Source organism: Haliotis cracherodii, unplaced genomic scaffold, assembly GCF_022045235.1.
Source record: "Haliotis cracherodii isolate W230 unplaced genomic scaffold, xgHalCrac1.p SCAF_8, whole genome shotgun sequence".
Classification (NCBI taxonomy): Eukaryota; Metazoa; Mollusca; class Gastropoda; order Lepetellida; family Haliotidae; genus Haliotis; species Haliotis cracherodii.
The window spans coordinates 61,473,743-61,491,558 of NW_027266341.1; the positions used below are offsets into that span (position 1 = coordinate 61,473,743).

A 17,816-nucleotide genomic window follows, 5' to 3' on the forward strand; every position below is an offset into this window, starting at 1 on the left:
TGCCACGCCTGTCCGAAAATGAGCGTCTGCATGCCATTGGAATGCTTGAAGCAGGATCGAACCAACGTGGACAATTTAACGTCCACGGAAACGCCATTTGGTGTTTATGGCAACGTTGGCAATAGAGGAATGAAGTCAGAGACCATCCTCGGAGTGGCAGGCCACGCATAACCAATAATCGACTAGACAACTGGATTCGAACAACACACCTAGAAGTCGATTCCAGCCAGCAACAGTGACTGCAAGAAGCATCCCTGGCCTTTGACGAATATTTTCACAAACCGTACATCATCGCCTCAGATGTGCAGGAAACCACCGTCAAGCACATCTACAGTGGTGCAGACAGTGTCTACGCTGGATGGCCATGCAGTGGGGACAAGTTCTATTCACTGACGAGTCTCGTTTTCAGCCACAGCGATTGACGGATTCAAGTGTACCGACATCGAGGTGAACGTTGCCACGCATAACCAATAATCGACTAGACAACTGGATTCGAACAACACACCTAGAAGTCGATTCCAGCCAGCAACAGTGACTGCAAGAAGCATCCCTGGCCTTTGACGAATATTTTCACAAACCGTACATCATCGCCTCAGATGTGCAGGAAACCACCGTCAAGCACATCTACAGTGGTGCAGACAGCGTCTACGCTGGATGGCCATGCAGTGGGGACAAGTTCTATTCACTGACGAGTCTCGTTTTCAGCCACAGCGATTGACGGATTCAAGTGTACCGACATCGAGGTGAACGTTCCACAGTTGTTGCGTCATCATGGCCCAGGCATTACCTTTCAACATGACAACGCCCAGCCTTACATTGCTCAACTTGTTCAGGATTCTCTTCAACAAAACAATGTGAATGTCATCCCCTGGCCGGCTTGCTCCCCTGATCTCTCCCCAATCGAGCACATGTGGGATGAGATGGATCGGCGCCTTCGACGTCAACCACATGTTCCACAGACACTCCAGGAACTTCAAAACATGCTCCAGCAGATATGGACAGATATCCCACAGGACTTTGTACGATGCCTGGTCCATTCCATGAGACGAAGATATGTTGCTTGCATCACAACCAGAGGTTGACACACTCTATTAATTTGTAAATTGACATTTTGGTATGTTCATGTTTTTTATGAAATCACGCATTTTCTGAAGTCAGTTTGGCAGATTAAACCATTGGAACACTTACAGGAGTCCTTTATCTGTTGCCACCCGAATTTGTTTCAGATTTGGTAAAAAACATAACTTTGCATTAAACCTTATTCAATGTCACAGGAACTTTTGTTGTTCAGTATATTATTATTGGATTGGTCAGATTTGCTCCTAATACAATCTGAATATGTTTGTGTAATTATCAGTTTCTGCATGTCAATGATGCCGTAGTAACAGCTGGTCATTAACAATCATGAATAATAGTGTCTTTAAGTATTTTGTTTAAATGTGTTGCTATGAGACATAATTAACTAATGAAATAATATCATGCTAACTGGGAGACTGATTGGCTGTTTTGAATGTATCAATCCAATCCAATCCGTGTTAAAGCTGTCAATCAAAAGGACCTTGCTTCTGATTGGTTGTTGTTTCAGTTCAAGTGGAGCACATGTCCTATAACCCGTCTCTCAGTTCCCTGAAAAGCAGCTCTATGAAAGCTCCCTATTCCAGGAGTAAGATATGCTAGTTTGTGTTGCCATGGCTACAGTGTGTTGTGTGTATGCTGACTCCCTTTGTCTCATCTGTAGAACGCATGTAGTTGTGTCCACGAGAACATAGGCCAGAGTTTTGTAACCTGGTGCATGAGTTATCAACAATGTTGGAATGTGTGGCGGCCCAGTAGGCCCAGAGCAATGTCTTGGTTGTCCTCTGTGATTTTGTGCATTATTGTGGGCATTTGGAACACAGGAACTTGATGATAGCATGTATAGCATAATATATTTGTATAGAAAAAAATCACACCCTCTATGTACATATAGACAAGGAGTGACACCCGACAACTTGGTCCTTATTCAAGATTTCGCACTCGGTTCGAACCACAGCTCACTATCGCATGAAATATGAATGCACAATCAAGTTCAACTGTGGTCACCTTACCTCATATTTATTTTAAAACAACCATCAAATCTCAGCTCTAAGCTTCGCTGCTGAGGTAAACAAGAAAAAGATGTCCGGAAATAACAGTGCTGCACGGACCTCACCCAATATTTTTCTGCTAACCTAATATGACACCATATACGGCACCTAAAAAACACCATAACAAATTTATTGTCGAAAAGTTTACACTCTCTGGTATCCATATCGCACATTTTGCCTTTTATCAGAGATTTTCTCAATGGTGCTACTAGCAAAGTGTTTGACAGCCATTGCTGATGTCAAAGGGAGACCATTCTTCAAACCTTAGAGGCCAAACCTTGTTGAAATTTATAACTATAATCTTTATCAGCAAAGTCACGAACATGATCTAAAAAATAGATTAATGTTCTTGCACATCACAATTTATGATAGTAAAACACAAAACAGTGTCAAATAACAAATTTCAGCACCAGCATTTCCATGTGAAATATGTGAGGTGAGGGTTGGCAAATCCAAAATGGCTGTTACTGACGGTGTACAGTCTCTTATTAGGTCAGTATCAACCATCTTGGATTTTTACTGACGGTATATGGGCACATTTGGGGTCAGTAGTTCTGCTCTCTGATTGGTCAATCTCACTTTGAGACATAATAAATCTTGTAACTACATCTTGTATGGACGATCAATATCAGCCAGGGTGTTAAGAAATTGTAGTTATGTCCATTAATGGATCATCTGCTTGTCTGCCCGGCCAGCTTTCTAATAACAATGGGGGCGGTGGGGTAGCCTAGTGGTTAAAGTGTTCACTCATCACGCTGAAGGCCCGGGTTTGAGTCCTCACATGGGTACCAAGCGTTAAGTCCATTTCTAGTATCCCTCACCGTGATATTGCTAAAAGCAGCGTAAAACCTTACAAAACTCAATTGTCTTCCAGAGAAGGTGAAAATGTATTGCATTCACTTGCAAATAGATATATTTCACTGTTTGATATTGTGGTATGGGATAAGAAGGTTATTATATGGCAGTTTTCATGTTATTCCCCATTTCCATTCTGGTCTGGGCTGATATTCGAGTCTGGGGTTGAAATGTCCACCTTGGGTATGTCAGAGGTCCTGTTCTTGTTCTTGGCATGTTGTTGGCAATGGTAATATCTCATCATATTTATTGTCAGTATTTATCTTGCATGAATATTTAGGCATGTACAGAGCTATAAATAGATTGTATTCCAGCATTCCAACCACGTGTAGAACTTGGTGAACTTGCGATTTTGTGCCTTCCTGGTGAACAATGTACATCCTTCCTATCTGTTATCTTTGTTTTCCCCGGGAGTTATGTATTGCAGTGGTTTCCAGAGTTACAAGTGTGAGGAAAGTATTAAATGTAACTAATAAAGGTCAAAATACCAAACAAACAAGCGCCAGTTAAAAAGTACAAAGTTGAAATAAAGGCCCAAAGTACGCAATGGTCAAATGTTACGAAGAAAGTATTAAATGTTACTAATAAAGGTAGGTCAAAATACAAAACACAGACGCCAGTTAAAAAATACACATTTGAAATGAAGGTCAAAAGAATGCAATATGATAGTCAAATGTTATGAAAATATGTCATATGAAAAGAAAAAACAATTTGTTCTAAAGAATGTCATTGCGCATGTAAGGACACTAAACTGCTAAAGGATGTTGACAATAAAGAACACCAGATGGCGATGCAATTTGTAAATTATTAATCGGCTTATTCTGCTGTGTATATGATGTGTGCCGAGGTTTGTTTCATATGACGTCTTTTCGTAACATTTTACTATTTTTTGCGTATGTTTGACCTTCATTTCAGCTTAGTAATTTTTTTACCAGCATTGTAACATTTGAATGCTCACATCATTGACCACCAGTTTTACAGACCAGACATGATTTCAATCAAAAGCACTAGATCTGTAACTCACTGTAAACCTCACTACACTTATATCAACTGTAGCATGTTCCCAGGCAAGGGAGTTTACTGACTATAAATGTCCAGCTTCCACCCTTGCAACTAGGCTCGAATTCCAGAGGTACAGTTTGGCTGGATTAACGGGTCCATGCATAGTCCAATCAAAATCATGTCACGACATTGTAAACAACATTGATTGCATCAAGCAGATTTCGGTTGACTGCAGGATTTGCAAAGCATTTGTAATGTCAACTTGACATCGACAGGTGTTTTCCAATTTTTTCATGTTTTTCATCAAGGTGGTAATTTGATGCACTACGCGAGGTATGACCCTTGTTTATTTCAATCTGAATCTTGATTGTCCATCAGATCGTCTTGGCTGGGCGCTGACATTTTGTTTGAAGCAAATGCATGTGATATTAGAGGTGGAATCTGTTTGGTCAGTGGTAGGGACATAGAAGGGACTTATCTCGTAATGCCCGCTGGTGGTGCAACGATCAAGGCACGAAACTGGAAACTGGACTTTCACAGTTGATTAATTCCCTTGCCTCAGGAAGATGGACTGTGGCTTCTGTCTGTAACACACAAATCGTTGTATCAGCAAGACCACCTCATTGTTAATCCTGTTCTGTGTTACATCACTTTGCAATGTTAATCTTGACATCAGTTAGATGAAGCTGCTGTAAAATCATCACTATTGTCACCATTGGCAAATCCCGCCAAGCGTTCTGATGTATGGAGACACAAGAGCAGGTAGATGGCACATGTAGCATGAATGTAACGCGGGATGTAATCTCTTGATATCACCGGAAATAATGATTTATCAGTGATCCAGAAATATGGGCTACCCACGTAGGATGCTGTTTCTATTCTGGTTCACGCTGTTTCACATATTTGCATCCATTTATTGTGTCACTGCTTTAGCCTGTTCACATTTACATGTATATTTTGTCACAATCTTTATCCATATGTGAACAAACAGATGTTTAATCAGAACCTTTTTCCTGTTTATTTTCAGGCCTATATGATTTTCTTAATAAAGGTACATGCAGTGTTGACCTCCAACCTCTCTGTTGCACAATCTGTGGCTTCAGTAACTGCACCCATGGTTCAGTCTTGTCGCAACAAGTGGGCTTTGTCATTGTGTCATAGTCCTCCTGTGCATGAATTCCATGGCTGTTCCTCAATAAAGTCCTGGGGAGTTCATAGACAGTGGCATACAGAAGCCTGTCATCTTGAAGCTGTGGCGGCAAGATCTTTTCTTAGGGTTCAGGCAGACACGTTTAAGTAACATTAGGCTTTACACTTGCTTGAACAATAATCACTCGCGCACTTGATTTTGTCTACGGTGGAACTCCTTGCTGACGTCCCAGTTACTTGTTTTGTGAAGTGTGTTAATTTTCTTTGCACACTTATGAATTTTGTGGAGAAAAGTGCTTCTTAGGCCATTTTGACTTTTGTTACGAAGACATGTGGTATTTAGTATCTGCTTCAGGGACTGTGATATCCTTGAATCATATATCTTTTGTTCTTATGTAAACATCCTTCCTGTAAATAAACATAGTTTTGAGAAATGAAACTTTATTCTGCTGCACAAAAGCTTTTTATGGAAACATTTCCAAGTTCTATTCTTATTAAACTCTTTTTGCGCTGTGTTTTTGTCACCTCTGTGAACTTGTCACCAGTGTTGATGTGGAAAGCTTTGGATTCTTCACTCCAGGAGAACTTCTGTGGATTCCTGGTGGCTCAACTTGGTCAGAGGGAGTTCTTGTCCATAATTCAAGATGGTCGCCAGGGCAGCCATATTTGATTTCTCAAAATTCTTCTCTGAACCGTTGAGGTTATGAAGATTTCACTCGAGAGAGACTTCGAGAAACTTCCATTTGTAAAGATGCTGGTCTGCCATGTTATAATAAGGCTGCCATGGCTGTGTGAAGTTCTTATTCACTTTGGAACAGCTGTACTGATGTGGAACAGTGTTGTGAATTAGTCAGTGGTGATATATGGTTTCTTGTGTTGTTTCTTAGATTTCGAGGTGTTTTGTATTCCCGGTAACTGGTGTGTGCTAGCCTCAACCTTCCTAGTGTCACAGTCTTGGGCTGTCTTCCACATCGAGCTGACACAACATCATATCACTGAAATACTGTTGAATGTGGCACTATACCAAACTCACCCACTCAGACGCTCACCATTGAAATATATAACTATTACAGTGTATATTTGTCCAACCATTCTCTGATATACATAGAGAATCTCACCCAACTCTCTTTTGATATTAAATATATTAACCCAATTTGGTATTAAAGATTTCAAAAGACACAAGGTTGAGATTATTTTTGTTATCCAAAATCATTCATCCAACTTTCAAGTTTGAAAACAATAAAAAACTTGTGTCTTGAATGTAAAAAGTAGAGCTGACAAATTTCAGTGACAGAGAGATTTGTGATGTCATTTGATTGTGGCATCATGGTAACCGATGACGTCACAATAGTCTTCAAAGCATTGTGATGCAATTTCATCTCCTGTGGAAGACAGTTTTGGACCATAATATAGATCAATAATATACATGCATATTTTCAAATGAAAATGATATTAGAATTTGAAAGTTGACTATGTTTCACCGTTATGTCAGAATGTTGAGTCAAGAGGTGACTGAGCGTAGAGACATAGAATGTAGATGGATGGAGATGGACTTATCTTGTTTTACTAACAACCCATACTAACCCGTGACATGATGCTTCACCAATGTTGAGTCTGTTATGAACATACCGGTATGTTATTATTAATATATACCGTTGTGAGGATATAGATATACATATAGATATACATATATACATATACATATATATACTGCCATGATGCTGTAGTTCTATGTTTTGTGTGTATTGTTGCCTATATACTGCTACATATGTATGTATGTTTTCTTGCAGTTTGTTTTTGATTAGATTTTCACTTTACAATTATTTGATGCTTTGTGTTTGTAAACTGTGATGCTCTCACAGGGATCTGCATCTGCTGAAGACGTTGGGAGTTGATGAACAATCTCTCTAAAAACATAATGATTAAAAAATATAATAGTCTGGTTCTCAGGCCCCGCCCCGCCCACATCATCATAAAGTTTGCTGTACTTTTATTTTTACTCCACTTCTATTTTTTATTAAATTCTTAAATATTCAAAGTCCGACGGTTGTCAAATACTGTATTACAGTATTTCACTCATGAAGGAAAACATGAGTACATTTATGTAGGGAGGCCTATTCCCAGGTTGATGGTACACAAAACACACACACGAAAAACAGTGCCCGTCTGCCCGCACTATATTTTCAAAAGCCTTTGCCTGAGAACCAGTTCTTTTATATTTTTAAGCCTATTGCTGTAACACGGGTTATATAAAGCAAACACAACCTAGGCCTTTACTGTCCCCAAGCACACACGTGTGTCTGTGGAATCTGTGGCAGATTTCCATGTTTCCAGAGATTAAGACTGCTTGAAGAAAACCATTTTCTGAGCGATGGTTATCAAATATTTGTCAATCCTCCACATCTAAAAATGTAAACATCAACTCAGTCATTTAAAATTATGCAATTCAGAAGCGTGAACAAGAGTCACTCAATGTGTTTGTCGTAAGAGGCGACTAATGGGATCTGGTGTTCAGGCTTGCTGAGTTGGTTGATGCATGTCATCGTATTCAAATTTTGTGGATCGATGCTCATGATATTAATCACTGGATTGACTGGTCCAGACTCGATTATTTACAGACTGCCATCACATAGCTTGAATATTGCTGAGTGCAGCGTAAAACAACAAATAAACAAACATTAACACAATCAAATATACAGTAGTTGTCCACCATCCATGAACCTAGTTGTAGGTGATGTGGCTGCTCTGTCCAGGATATTCCCACGAGGGTCAACCATTACATTATGATCACTGGGCTCCTTCTGTTTGCAGCGTATAACCCTTCCTCCCAAAACAAGGGGAGTCTCCCTCGCCTGCGGTCTGCTGCCAGTTCGGGCAGCACTGGTTCCTTGAGCCGGGTCGGACTTGGCAACGGTAGCTCGAGACAGTCGGACAGTCCAAGTCCATCAGACCATGGGTCCGTCGGCCCAGTGTCTTTCCACCTCGGAGAGAAGTAAGTTATTCCCTGTAACCAGAGTTATCCCCCTTCCCTGTAGCTTTGCATGACTAGTTTCCATAGAACAGTGATGTGCCACTTGCTGGGTGTGTCTAGATATTTATATATTTTAGTACTATATAAGCCACAGATAGTATTTGGTTCGTCTGATCAATATGGCTTTGATTTCTGTTTTTGATTTGAGTTTGGATAAAAATTACTTTCTGTAATGTTCCAATTCACGAAGGAGTCTCTATGTGATGTAATTCCCACTATAAAGCGAGGAAGCATTTCAGCTGATTATCCATACTTTTTGGCACACTGATCCCTGAAATGTGTGAACTGATGGCCTTTTGAATCAGGGACTTTATTGATTATAGTTTTGGTATGTTCTTTAAATAAATGACTTATCCGCAGGCAAAAATATGAGTTTGATTCGGAAGCGTAACTGAAAAAAAGTATTGATCGAGAACCATGAATATCTGTACTTATTTTTGTGCCTTTGAAGAAAAATAGAACTGAGAAAATATTCCAGGTGTGCATCATACACCTCAACGTTTTATAATGGCTTAAGTGTTCTGTAAGCAGTACTTGTTGTAAAGGGCGACTAATGGGATTGGGAGTCAGACTCGGTGTCTTGGTTGATGCATGTCATTGTATCCCATTTGATCGATGCTCATGATGTTAATCACTGGATTGACTGGTCCAGACTCGATTATTTACAGACAGCTGTCATATAGCTGGAATATTGCTGAGTTGGGCATTAAACAACAAACAAACAAGACATATGACTGGACTATTGCTGAGTGCAGCGTTAAACAACAAACAAATCATTTACCAGTGTGTTACGGTCTGATGCTAAATCTCATGGTTCTACTGTTAGTAAGGATGGTATACACTATGCAAATCATGGACAACCCAGCAAGTGGCATGTTACTCTCGTTATAGTAGATCTACCTTCAAGCAGGGCTTGAGGATCAGCTTCATCTCAAATTCACCTGTCATTTTCCAAGTTTGACAAAACATTTTATATTGACATAACTTCCCCGTAATATAAGTCGTTTTATGCATATTATCCAGTTTTTGACTATTTAATGTATTTTTATTATTTTTTGCTATTTTTACTTTTTAATTTTATACTTCTTTTTTTTCAATGCTTACAAATGATGGATGATTTGAATATTTGATTATTTTTTTTTAATTTATTCATTATAGCTGTTTTGGCTCTGTGTAATATTGTACCTTGAACAAATTAACATAAACTCAAAATATAACAGCTTAAGCACAAACATAAATTAATTATTGTATTTTACATTTATAGCTGTTTTGGCTCTGTGTAATATTGTACCTTGAACAAATGCCCTTTTGTAACACATTAACATGAACTCAAAATATAACAGCTTACGCACAAACATAAATTAATTATTGTATTTTACATTTGTATTTAAGACAAAATCTTACAATAAAAAGAAAATGATCTGTGGCAAGTTCTAAAGTAATTAGTTCAGTAAAGGGAGTTCACTAAAGTAGGATTTGACTCACCCTTCACATGTTTCCATGGTAACTCCATGTTGTTGCAGGGACTGATTACAAAGGTATGTCCTCTGAAATCAGGAATGGAATGACCTCATTAAATTTGGCATGCATGCTGAACCCGGGCCAGGCTTGAGACCGATATGTCCTCCCTCACTGACAATAACAACTTGTCCGCCTACTGTCTGGCTGCTGAACATGTTGTGACAGAGGAGAGACTATCCTTTCTGTAGATCTGTCCTAATACTAACCAGAATGATGCACTCTGAATTATTATCAGCACATTAACCGATATCATGCTTCTGTATGCATTTGGATGGGGCGCCTATATTAGAACATTCAGTGTTCATTTGGGTGTCCAGGTGTCAATGGAACATCAGTAAATGCTTCTTTCAAAGGTGTATGCAGACGCATGATTCCAGAAACTAACCCTTGTTGCTCTGTCTGTGATATATTATACAACATACTCTCCAATGTAACCATGGTAACAAGTATACATGTGTTTAAAACATAAACATTGTATTTCATTGCTGCAAGGACATTTTTTCACAGCGACTACGCAAATGGAGAAACAATGTCAGCCGCGAGGTCGAGATGGCAACTTTCTTTACGACTTCTCGCCGCGAGAAAAAAGTAAATTAATTCATTCATTATTAACTGGAATGACAATGAGTGTGTTCTTTGCATAGATTTGAACCGATTCTTTCTTTGACCTCTGATCTACTTGTCATTCTGCATATGTGTTTTTACCACAGTAGTGAGGATTGCTCAGTAGGTGCCTGTGAATAACACACAACTGCTGGGTGAGGGAGTGGTGTGGTAAACAGTATCTGGCATTGATGTGTGTGTTACGTCAGCTTTTCGCCTACAGACTTGTAACATGAAGTAACACTGCAACAAGTTAAACATGGCTGAAAACAGCCACATAGCTTTATGATTTGGGTCTTGCAAGCATTTTATCGATATATAAGTATCATCATGGAATTGGACTTCTGTATCAGAGACTGTAGGTTCTTCTCAGTTAGTACAATCAGGGAATATTGAAGGCAGTAAGCACTTTTCTGTTATTACAGTCAGGGAATATAAAAGGGAGTAGACACGGCTCTGTAAGTACAATCAGGGAATACAAGAGGGAGAAGATACTTCTGTATAAGTACAATCAGGGAATACAAGAGGGAGTGGATACTTCTGTATAAGTACAATCAGGGAATACAAGAGGGAGTAGACACTTCTGTATAAGTACAATCAGGGAATACAAGAGGGAGTAGATACTTCTGTATAAGTACAATCAGGGAATACAAGAGGGAGTAGACACTTCTGTATAAGTACACACAGGGAATACAAGAGGGAGTAGACACTTCTCTATAAGTACAATCAGGGAATACAAGAGGGAGTAGATACTTCTGTATAAGTACAATCAGGGAATACAAGAGGGAGTAGACACTTCTGTATAAGTACACACAGGGAATACAAGAGGGAGTAGACACTTCTGTATAAGTACACACAGGGAATACAAGAGGGAGTGGATACTTCTGTATAAGTACAATCAGGGAATACAAGAGGGAGTACACACTTCTGTATAAGTACAATCAGGGAATACAAGAGGGAGTAGACACTTCTGTATAAGTACAGTCATGGAATACGAGAGGGAGTAGACACTTCTGTATAAGTACAATCAGGGAATACAAGAGGGAGTAGATACTTCTGTATAAGTACAATCAGGGAATACAAGAGGGAGTAGACACTTCTGTATAAGTACACACAGGGAATACAAGAGGGAGTAGACACTTCTGTATAAGTACAATCAGGGAATACAAGAGGGAGTAGATACTTCTGTATAAGTACAATCAGGGAATACAAGAGGGAGTAGACACTTCTGTATAAGTACACACAGGGAATACAAGAGGGAGTAGACACTTCTGTATAAGTACACACAGGGAATACAAGAGGGAGTGGATACTTCTGTATAAGTACAATCAGGGAATACAAGAGGGAGTACACACTTCTGTATAAGTACAATCAGGGAATACAAGAGGGAGTAGACACTTCTGTATAAGTACAGTCATGGAATACGAGAGGGAGTAGACACTTCTGTATAAGTACAATCAGGGAATACAAGAGGGAGTAGATACTTCTGTATAAGTACAGTCAGGGAATACAAGAGGGAGTAGATACTTCTGTATAAGTACAGTCAGGGAATACAAGAGGGAGTAGACACTTCTGTATAAGTACAATCAGGGAATACAAGAGGGAGTAGACACTTCTGTATAAGTACAGTCAGGGAATACAAGAGGGAGTAGACACTTCTGTATAAGTACAGTCAGGGAATACAAGAGGGAGTAGACACTTCTGTATAAGTACAATCAGGGAATACAAGAGGGAGTGGATACTTCTGTATAAGTACAGTCATGGAATACAAGAGGGAGTAGACACTTCTGTATAAGTACAGTCAGGGAATACAAGAGGGAGTAGACACTTCTGTATAAGTACAATCAGGGAATACAAGAGGGAGTGGATACTTCTGTATAAGTACAGTCATGGAATACAAGAGGGAGTAGACACTTCTGTATAAGTACAGTCAGGGAATACAAGAGGGAGTAGACACTTCTGTATAAGTACAATCAGGGAATACAAGAGGGAGTGGATACTTCTGTATAAGTACAGTCATGGAATACAAGAGGGAGTAGACACTTCTGTATAAGTACAGTCAGGGAATACAAGAGGGAGTAGACACTTCTGTATAAGTACACACAGGGAATACAAGAGGGAGTAGACACTTCTCTATAAGTACAATCAGGGAATACAAGAGGGAGTAGATACTTCTGTATAAGTACAGTCAGGGAATACAAGAGGGAGTACACACTTCTGTATAAGTACAATCAGGGAATACAAGAGGGAGTAGACACTTCTGTATAAGTACAGTCAGGGAATACAAGAGGGAGTAGATACTTCTGTATAAGTACAATCAGGGAATACAAGAGGGAGTAGACACTTCTGTATAAGTACAGTCAGGGAATACAAGAGGGAGTAGATACTTCTGTATAAGTACAGTCAGGGAATACAAGAGGGAGTGGATACTTCTGTATAAGTACAATCAGGGAATACAAGAGGGAGTGGATACTTCTGTATAAGTACAGTCAGGGAATACAAGAGGGAGTAGACACTTCTGTATAAGTACAGTCAGGGAATACAAGAGGGAGTAGACACTTCTGTATAAGTACAGTCAGGGAATACAAGAGGGAGTAGACACTTCTGTATAAGTACAGTCAGGGAATACAAGAGGGAGTAGACACTTCTCTATAAGTACAATCATCGAATACAAGAGGGAGTAGATACTTCTGTATAAGTACAGTCAGGGAATACAAGAGGGAGTGGATACTTCTATATAAGTACAGTCAGGGAATACAAGAGGGAGTAGACACTTCTGTATAAGTACAGTCAGGGAATACAAGAGGGAGTAGATACTTCTGTATAAGTACAGTCATGGAATACAAGAGGGAGTGGATACTTCTGTATAAGTACAGTCATGGAATACAAGAGGGAGTAGACACTTCTGTATAAGTACAGTCAGGGAATACAAGAGGGAGTAGACACTTCTCTATAAGTACAATCATCGAATACAAGAGGGAGTAGATACTTCTGTATAAGTACAGTCAGGGAATACAAGAGGGAGTGGATACTTCTGTATAAGTACAATCAGGGAATACAAGAGGGAGTAGATACTTCTGTACAAGTACAGTCAGGGAATACAAGAGGGAGTGGATACTTCTGTATAAGTACAGTCAGGGAATACAAGAGGGAGTGGATACTTCTGTATAAGTACAGTCAGGGAATACAAGAGGGAGTGGATACTTCTGTACAAGTACAATCAGGGAATACAAGAGGGAATAGACACTTCTGTATAAGTACAGTCAGGGAATACAAGAGGGAGTAGACACTTCTCTATAAGTACAGTCAGGGAATACAAGAGGGAGTAGATACTTCTCTATAAGTACAATCAGGGAATACAAGAGGTAGTAGATACTTCTGTATAAGTACACACAGGGAATATAAGAGGTAGTAGATACTTCTGTATAAGTACAGTCAGGGAATACAAGAGGGAGTGGATACTTCTGTATAAGTACAGTCATGGAATACAAGAGGGAGTAGACACTTCTGTATAAGTACAGTCAGGGAATACAAGAGGGAGTAGACACTTCTGTATAAGTACAATCAGGGAATACAAGAGGGAGTGGATACTTCTGTATAAGTACAGTCATGGAATACAAGAGGGAGTAGACACTTCTGTATAAGTACAGTCAGGGAATACAAGAGGGAGTAGACACTTCTGTATAAGTACAATCAGGGAATACAAGAGGGAGTGGATACTTCTGTATAAGTACAGTCATGGAATACAAGAGGGAGTAGACACTTCTGTATAAGTACAGTCAGGGAATACAAGAGGGAGTAGACACTTCTGTATAAGTACACACAGGGAATACAAGAGGGAGTAGACACTTCTCTATAAGTACAATCAGGGAATACAAGAGGGAGTAGATACTTCTGTATAAGTACAGTCATGGAATACAAGAGGGAGTAGACACTTCTGTATAAGTACAATCAGGGAATACAAGAGGGAGTAGACACTTCTGTATAAGTACAGTCAGGGAATACAAGAGGGAGTAGATACTTCTGTATAAGTACAATCAGGGAATACAAGAGGGAGTAGACACTTCTGTATAAGTACAATCAGGGAATACAAGAGGGAGTAGACACTTCTGTATAAGTACAGTCAGGGAATACAAGAGGGAGTGGATACTTCTGTATAAGTACAATCAGGGAATACAAGAGGGAGTGGATACTTCTGTATAAGTACAGTCAGGGAATACAAGAGGGAGTAGACACTTCTGTATAAGTACAGTCAGGGAATTCAAGAGGGAGTAGACACTTCTGTATAAGTACAGTCAGGGAATACAAGAGGGAGTAGACACTTCTGTATAAGTACAGTCAGGGAATACAAGAGGGAGTAGACACTTCTCTATAAGTACAATCATCGAATACAAGAGGGAGTAGATACTTCTCTATAAGTACAGTCAGGGAATACAAGAGGGAGTGGATACTTCTGTATAAGTACAGTCAGGGAATACAAGAGGGAGTAGACACTTCTGTATAAGTACAGTCAGGGAATACAAGAGGGAGTAGATACTTCTGTATAAGTACAGTCATGGAATACAAGAGGGAGTGGATACTTCTGTATAAGTACAGTCAGGGAATACAAGAGGGAGTAGACACTTCTGTATAAGTACAGTCAGGGAATACAAGAGGGAGTAGACACTTCTCTATAAGTACAATCATCGAATACAAGAGGGAGTAGATACTTCTGTATAAGTACAGTCAGGGAATACAAGAGGGAGTGGATACTTCTGTATAAGTACAGTCAGGGAATACAAGAGGGAGTAGATACTTCTGTACAAGTACAGTCAGGGAATACAAGAGGGAGTGGATACTTCTGTATAAGTACAGTCAGGGAATACAAGAGGGAGTGGATACTTCTGTATAAGTACAGTCAGGGAATACAAGAGGGAGTAGACACTTCTGTATAAGTACAATCAGGGAATACAAGAGGGAGTGGATACTTCTGTATAAGTACAATCAGGGAATACAAGAGGGAGTAGATACTTCTGAATAAGTACACACAGGGAATACAAGAGGGAGTAGACACTTCTGTATAAGTACAATCAGGGAATACAAGAGGGAGTAGATACTTCTATATAAGTACACTCAGGGAATACACGAGGGAGTAGGCACCCTGTTGTCACACACTATGGAGAGTCGCGATGTTCTGTGCGCTGCCTCAAGGTCATAAATCCTGGGAAGTTAAGACACAGTTGCATGAGGAACGTGGACGTTGTGTTGACTGGAAAATAGCTGTTGCATGTGTTCTGTTGGGCTGTAAACTTTCACTTTGCACTGAAGTATGAGCAATCATTTAGAACACTGAGTGTGTCTTTGTTCGAAATGGTAGATATTGAGTCATTGTATAGACATTAGTACATTAGAATTAGATGTGTTAGCACTAAAGACACCTAAACAGATACTTTATTATACATAGGGGATACCAGTCCCTTCTTATTATGTGTCTCTAGTAGGTGTCGATAGCTGATTATGTAGCGTGAAAATCTACTTTGTAGATCACTAGATGATAGAAACATATAAACAAGAAAAAGACAAATATTTATTATATGTTTTAGTGACTGAAACCAAAGTGTCTCTGAGTTAGACTGTCAGCATAAAGTGTTCACTCGATTTGGAGATACACTTAGTATTTCAATTACTATATTGCATCATAAATTTATGTATAGTAATCATATTAAATGTTATGATGTCAAATATATCATCAAAGAACAAAGAATGAACCTTTTCTTTCTAATAATTGTAATGTGATTTAGTTTAAAACAAGACATGTTTTTGTGAATTCATTCACTAATATATTAGCAACAGAAGTGAACATTCGTAAAAAAAACAGTACTTTTAGATTGCATCTGTTTTGTAGGGAGACATCTCCAGAGTAGATAGAACAATAGACATATGCAGACTTCCAGCCCTTCCCTGTGACAGGTGCAGGTGTGCTGACACAAGGGATCAGTGTTGTACGAATCACTAACACAAGAAGCACTGTCGACATGTTGTTTCTTACCATAGTACCTGGGTGTTAAAACTCCTTGGCCTCTCTTAATCCCCGATTTTGCACTACTCCTGAAATGTCGACTTGTAACTTACCCCCAACATCACGCCCTTGTTTCGTCACACCCCACCAAAAGCTTCATTGATAACATGCTCAGTTCTCAGGCACAGGCTCTTTACAAACTAAAGTTTCATATTTTCATTCCATGTTAGATGATAATAAATAAATTATTTTGCTAAGAGGTTTTTTTACTATGCTCTTTTACAAAGTCTTTGCCAGAGAACTAATGTAGTCTATCTGAAGTATTGTGTTGAATGTGGTTGAATTCTGCTTGGTGAATAACCTTCTTTCTCTGTTCTTGTGTCTCTTCCTTGCATGGTGTAGGGGGCAGGGCATGAGGCGAGGGGCCATTCCTAACTTTAGACCTGCGCATGTAAGTTGCCAGTTTCATCATCATCCCTTGTCTGACATGTAGGCAGTCACAGGTCAGAGTGCCAGACTGTCGGCTTCCTCATTGTCTTGAAGTCAATAACTAATTACAATAGAGTGACCTCCCTTGATTGTGTGCCATTGCATCGCTTGCTGCCACTATCACCACCAGCATGCTTGATGCAGGGCTGCAGGGAATGTACAGACTCAACTGCCCGCTCACCCGCTCACCCGCTCACCCGCTCACCATCACAGGTGATTGTCAGGATCTCACCACCTCATGGTAGTATGTCTGACGAAGGTATTAATGCTGTCATCTGTTTAGCGACATGGAGACATGGTAGGTGTTTGTGTTGAGTGTTGCAATGAGAAGAAATGCATCAACACACTATTAAGTTTATCTTCAATTTTGCAATGACCAATGTGAATATTTGATACAGCATGGTTGCATGGTGATGTAGCATCCAGTTGTTCTAACTGTATAATTTGTAAACATTTCTGCTACATTTCCCATTTAGTTGACACTGATGTCTTTGACATTTTGAACACTGAATGTTTGTGTAATTTTATATTAAGAATGAGGGTTGAGAAGTATGTTTTATATTGTCATCACTACTTGTTAAAACCCTGTGGATTGTTGCTCATAATATCAATCACTGGTTTGTCTGGTCCAGACTGGATTATTTACAGGCAGACATCATACAGCTAAAGAATTGCTGAGTGCAGCATTAATCAACAAACAAGCACATAAATGTAAAAACAAACACCAGGACATTTCCGTTGAGAGAGCTTGCCCTTAGACTGTGTGTGTTTGGTACTCTTGTGTTCTGACATAGTTGAAAGTCACCTTCTTGTCATGGATTGCAGTGGCACTGTTTAATATGACCATGTCTATATTGTACATCTTGCACTGACCCTAACAACCACCACTCAACTCTGTAAGCACAGCAGCAGTGTATTTTTGCTTTATTCATCACCCAGACAGTGTACTCCATATATTTGTGGTCTCTCATGTGCAATAATATAGTATGTCAATGCCAATTAACAGACTTTCAAAACAATTTCAGCTTAAATGTTGCCTGAA

The 17,816-nt window shown here is 39.5% G+C and overlaps 1 protein-coding gene across 4 annotated transcripts in view; it reads left to right on the forward strand.

The window, feature by feature from the left end:
- Nucleotides 1-17,816, forward strand: part of LOC139450760 (stromal interaction molecule 1-like) — a 91,610-nt gene that overhangs the window by 66,136 nt on the left and 7,658 nt on the right. For 3 of the 4 annotated variants that reach the window (XM_071232586.1, XM_071232588.1, XM_071232587.1), the window contains 2 exons: nt 7,944-8,124; nt 10,192-10,272. In XM_071232586.1, coding sequence (XP_071088687.1) covers nt 7,944-8,124; nt 10,192-10,272 — 262 coding nt within the window. The remainder of the gene's footprint in view (nt 1-7,943; nt 8,125-10,191; nt 10,273-17,816) is intronic. The other variant, XM_071232589.1, reaches the window with a different exon arrangement.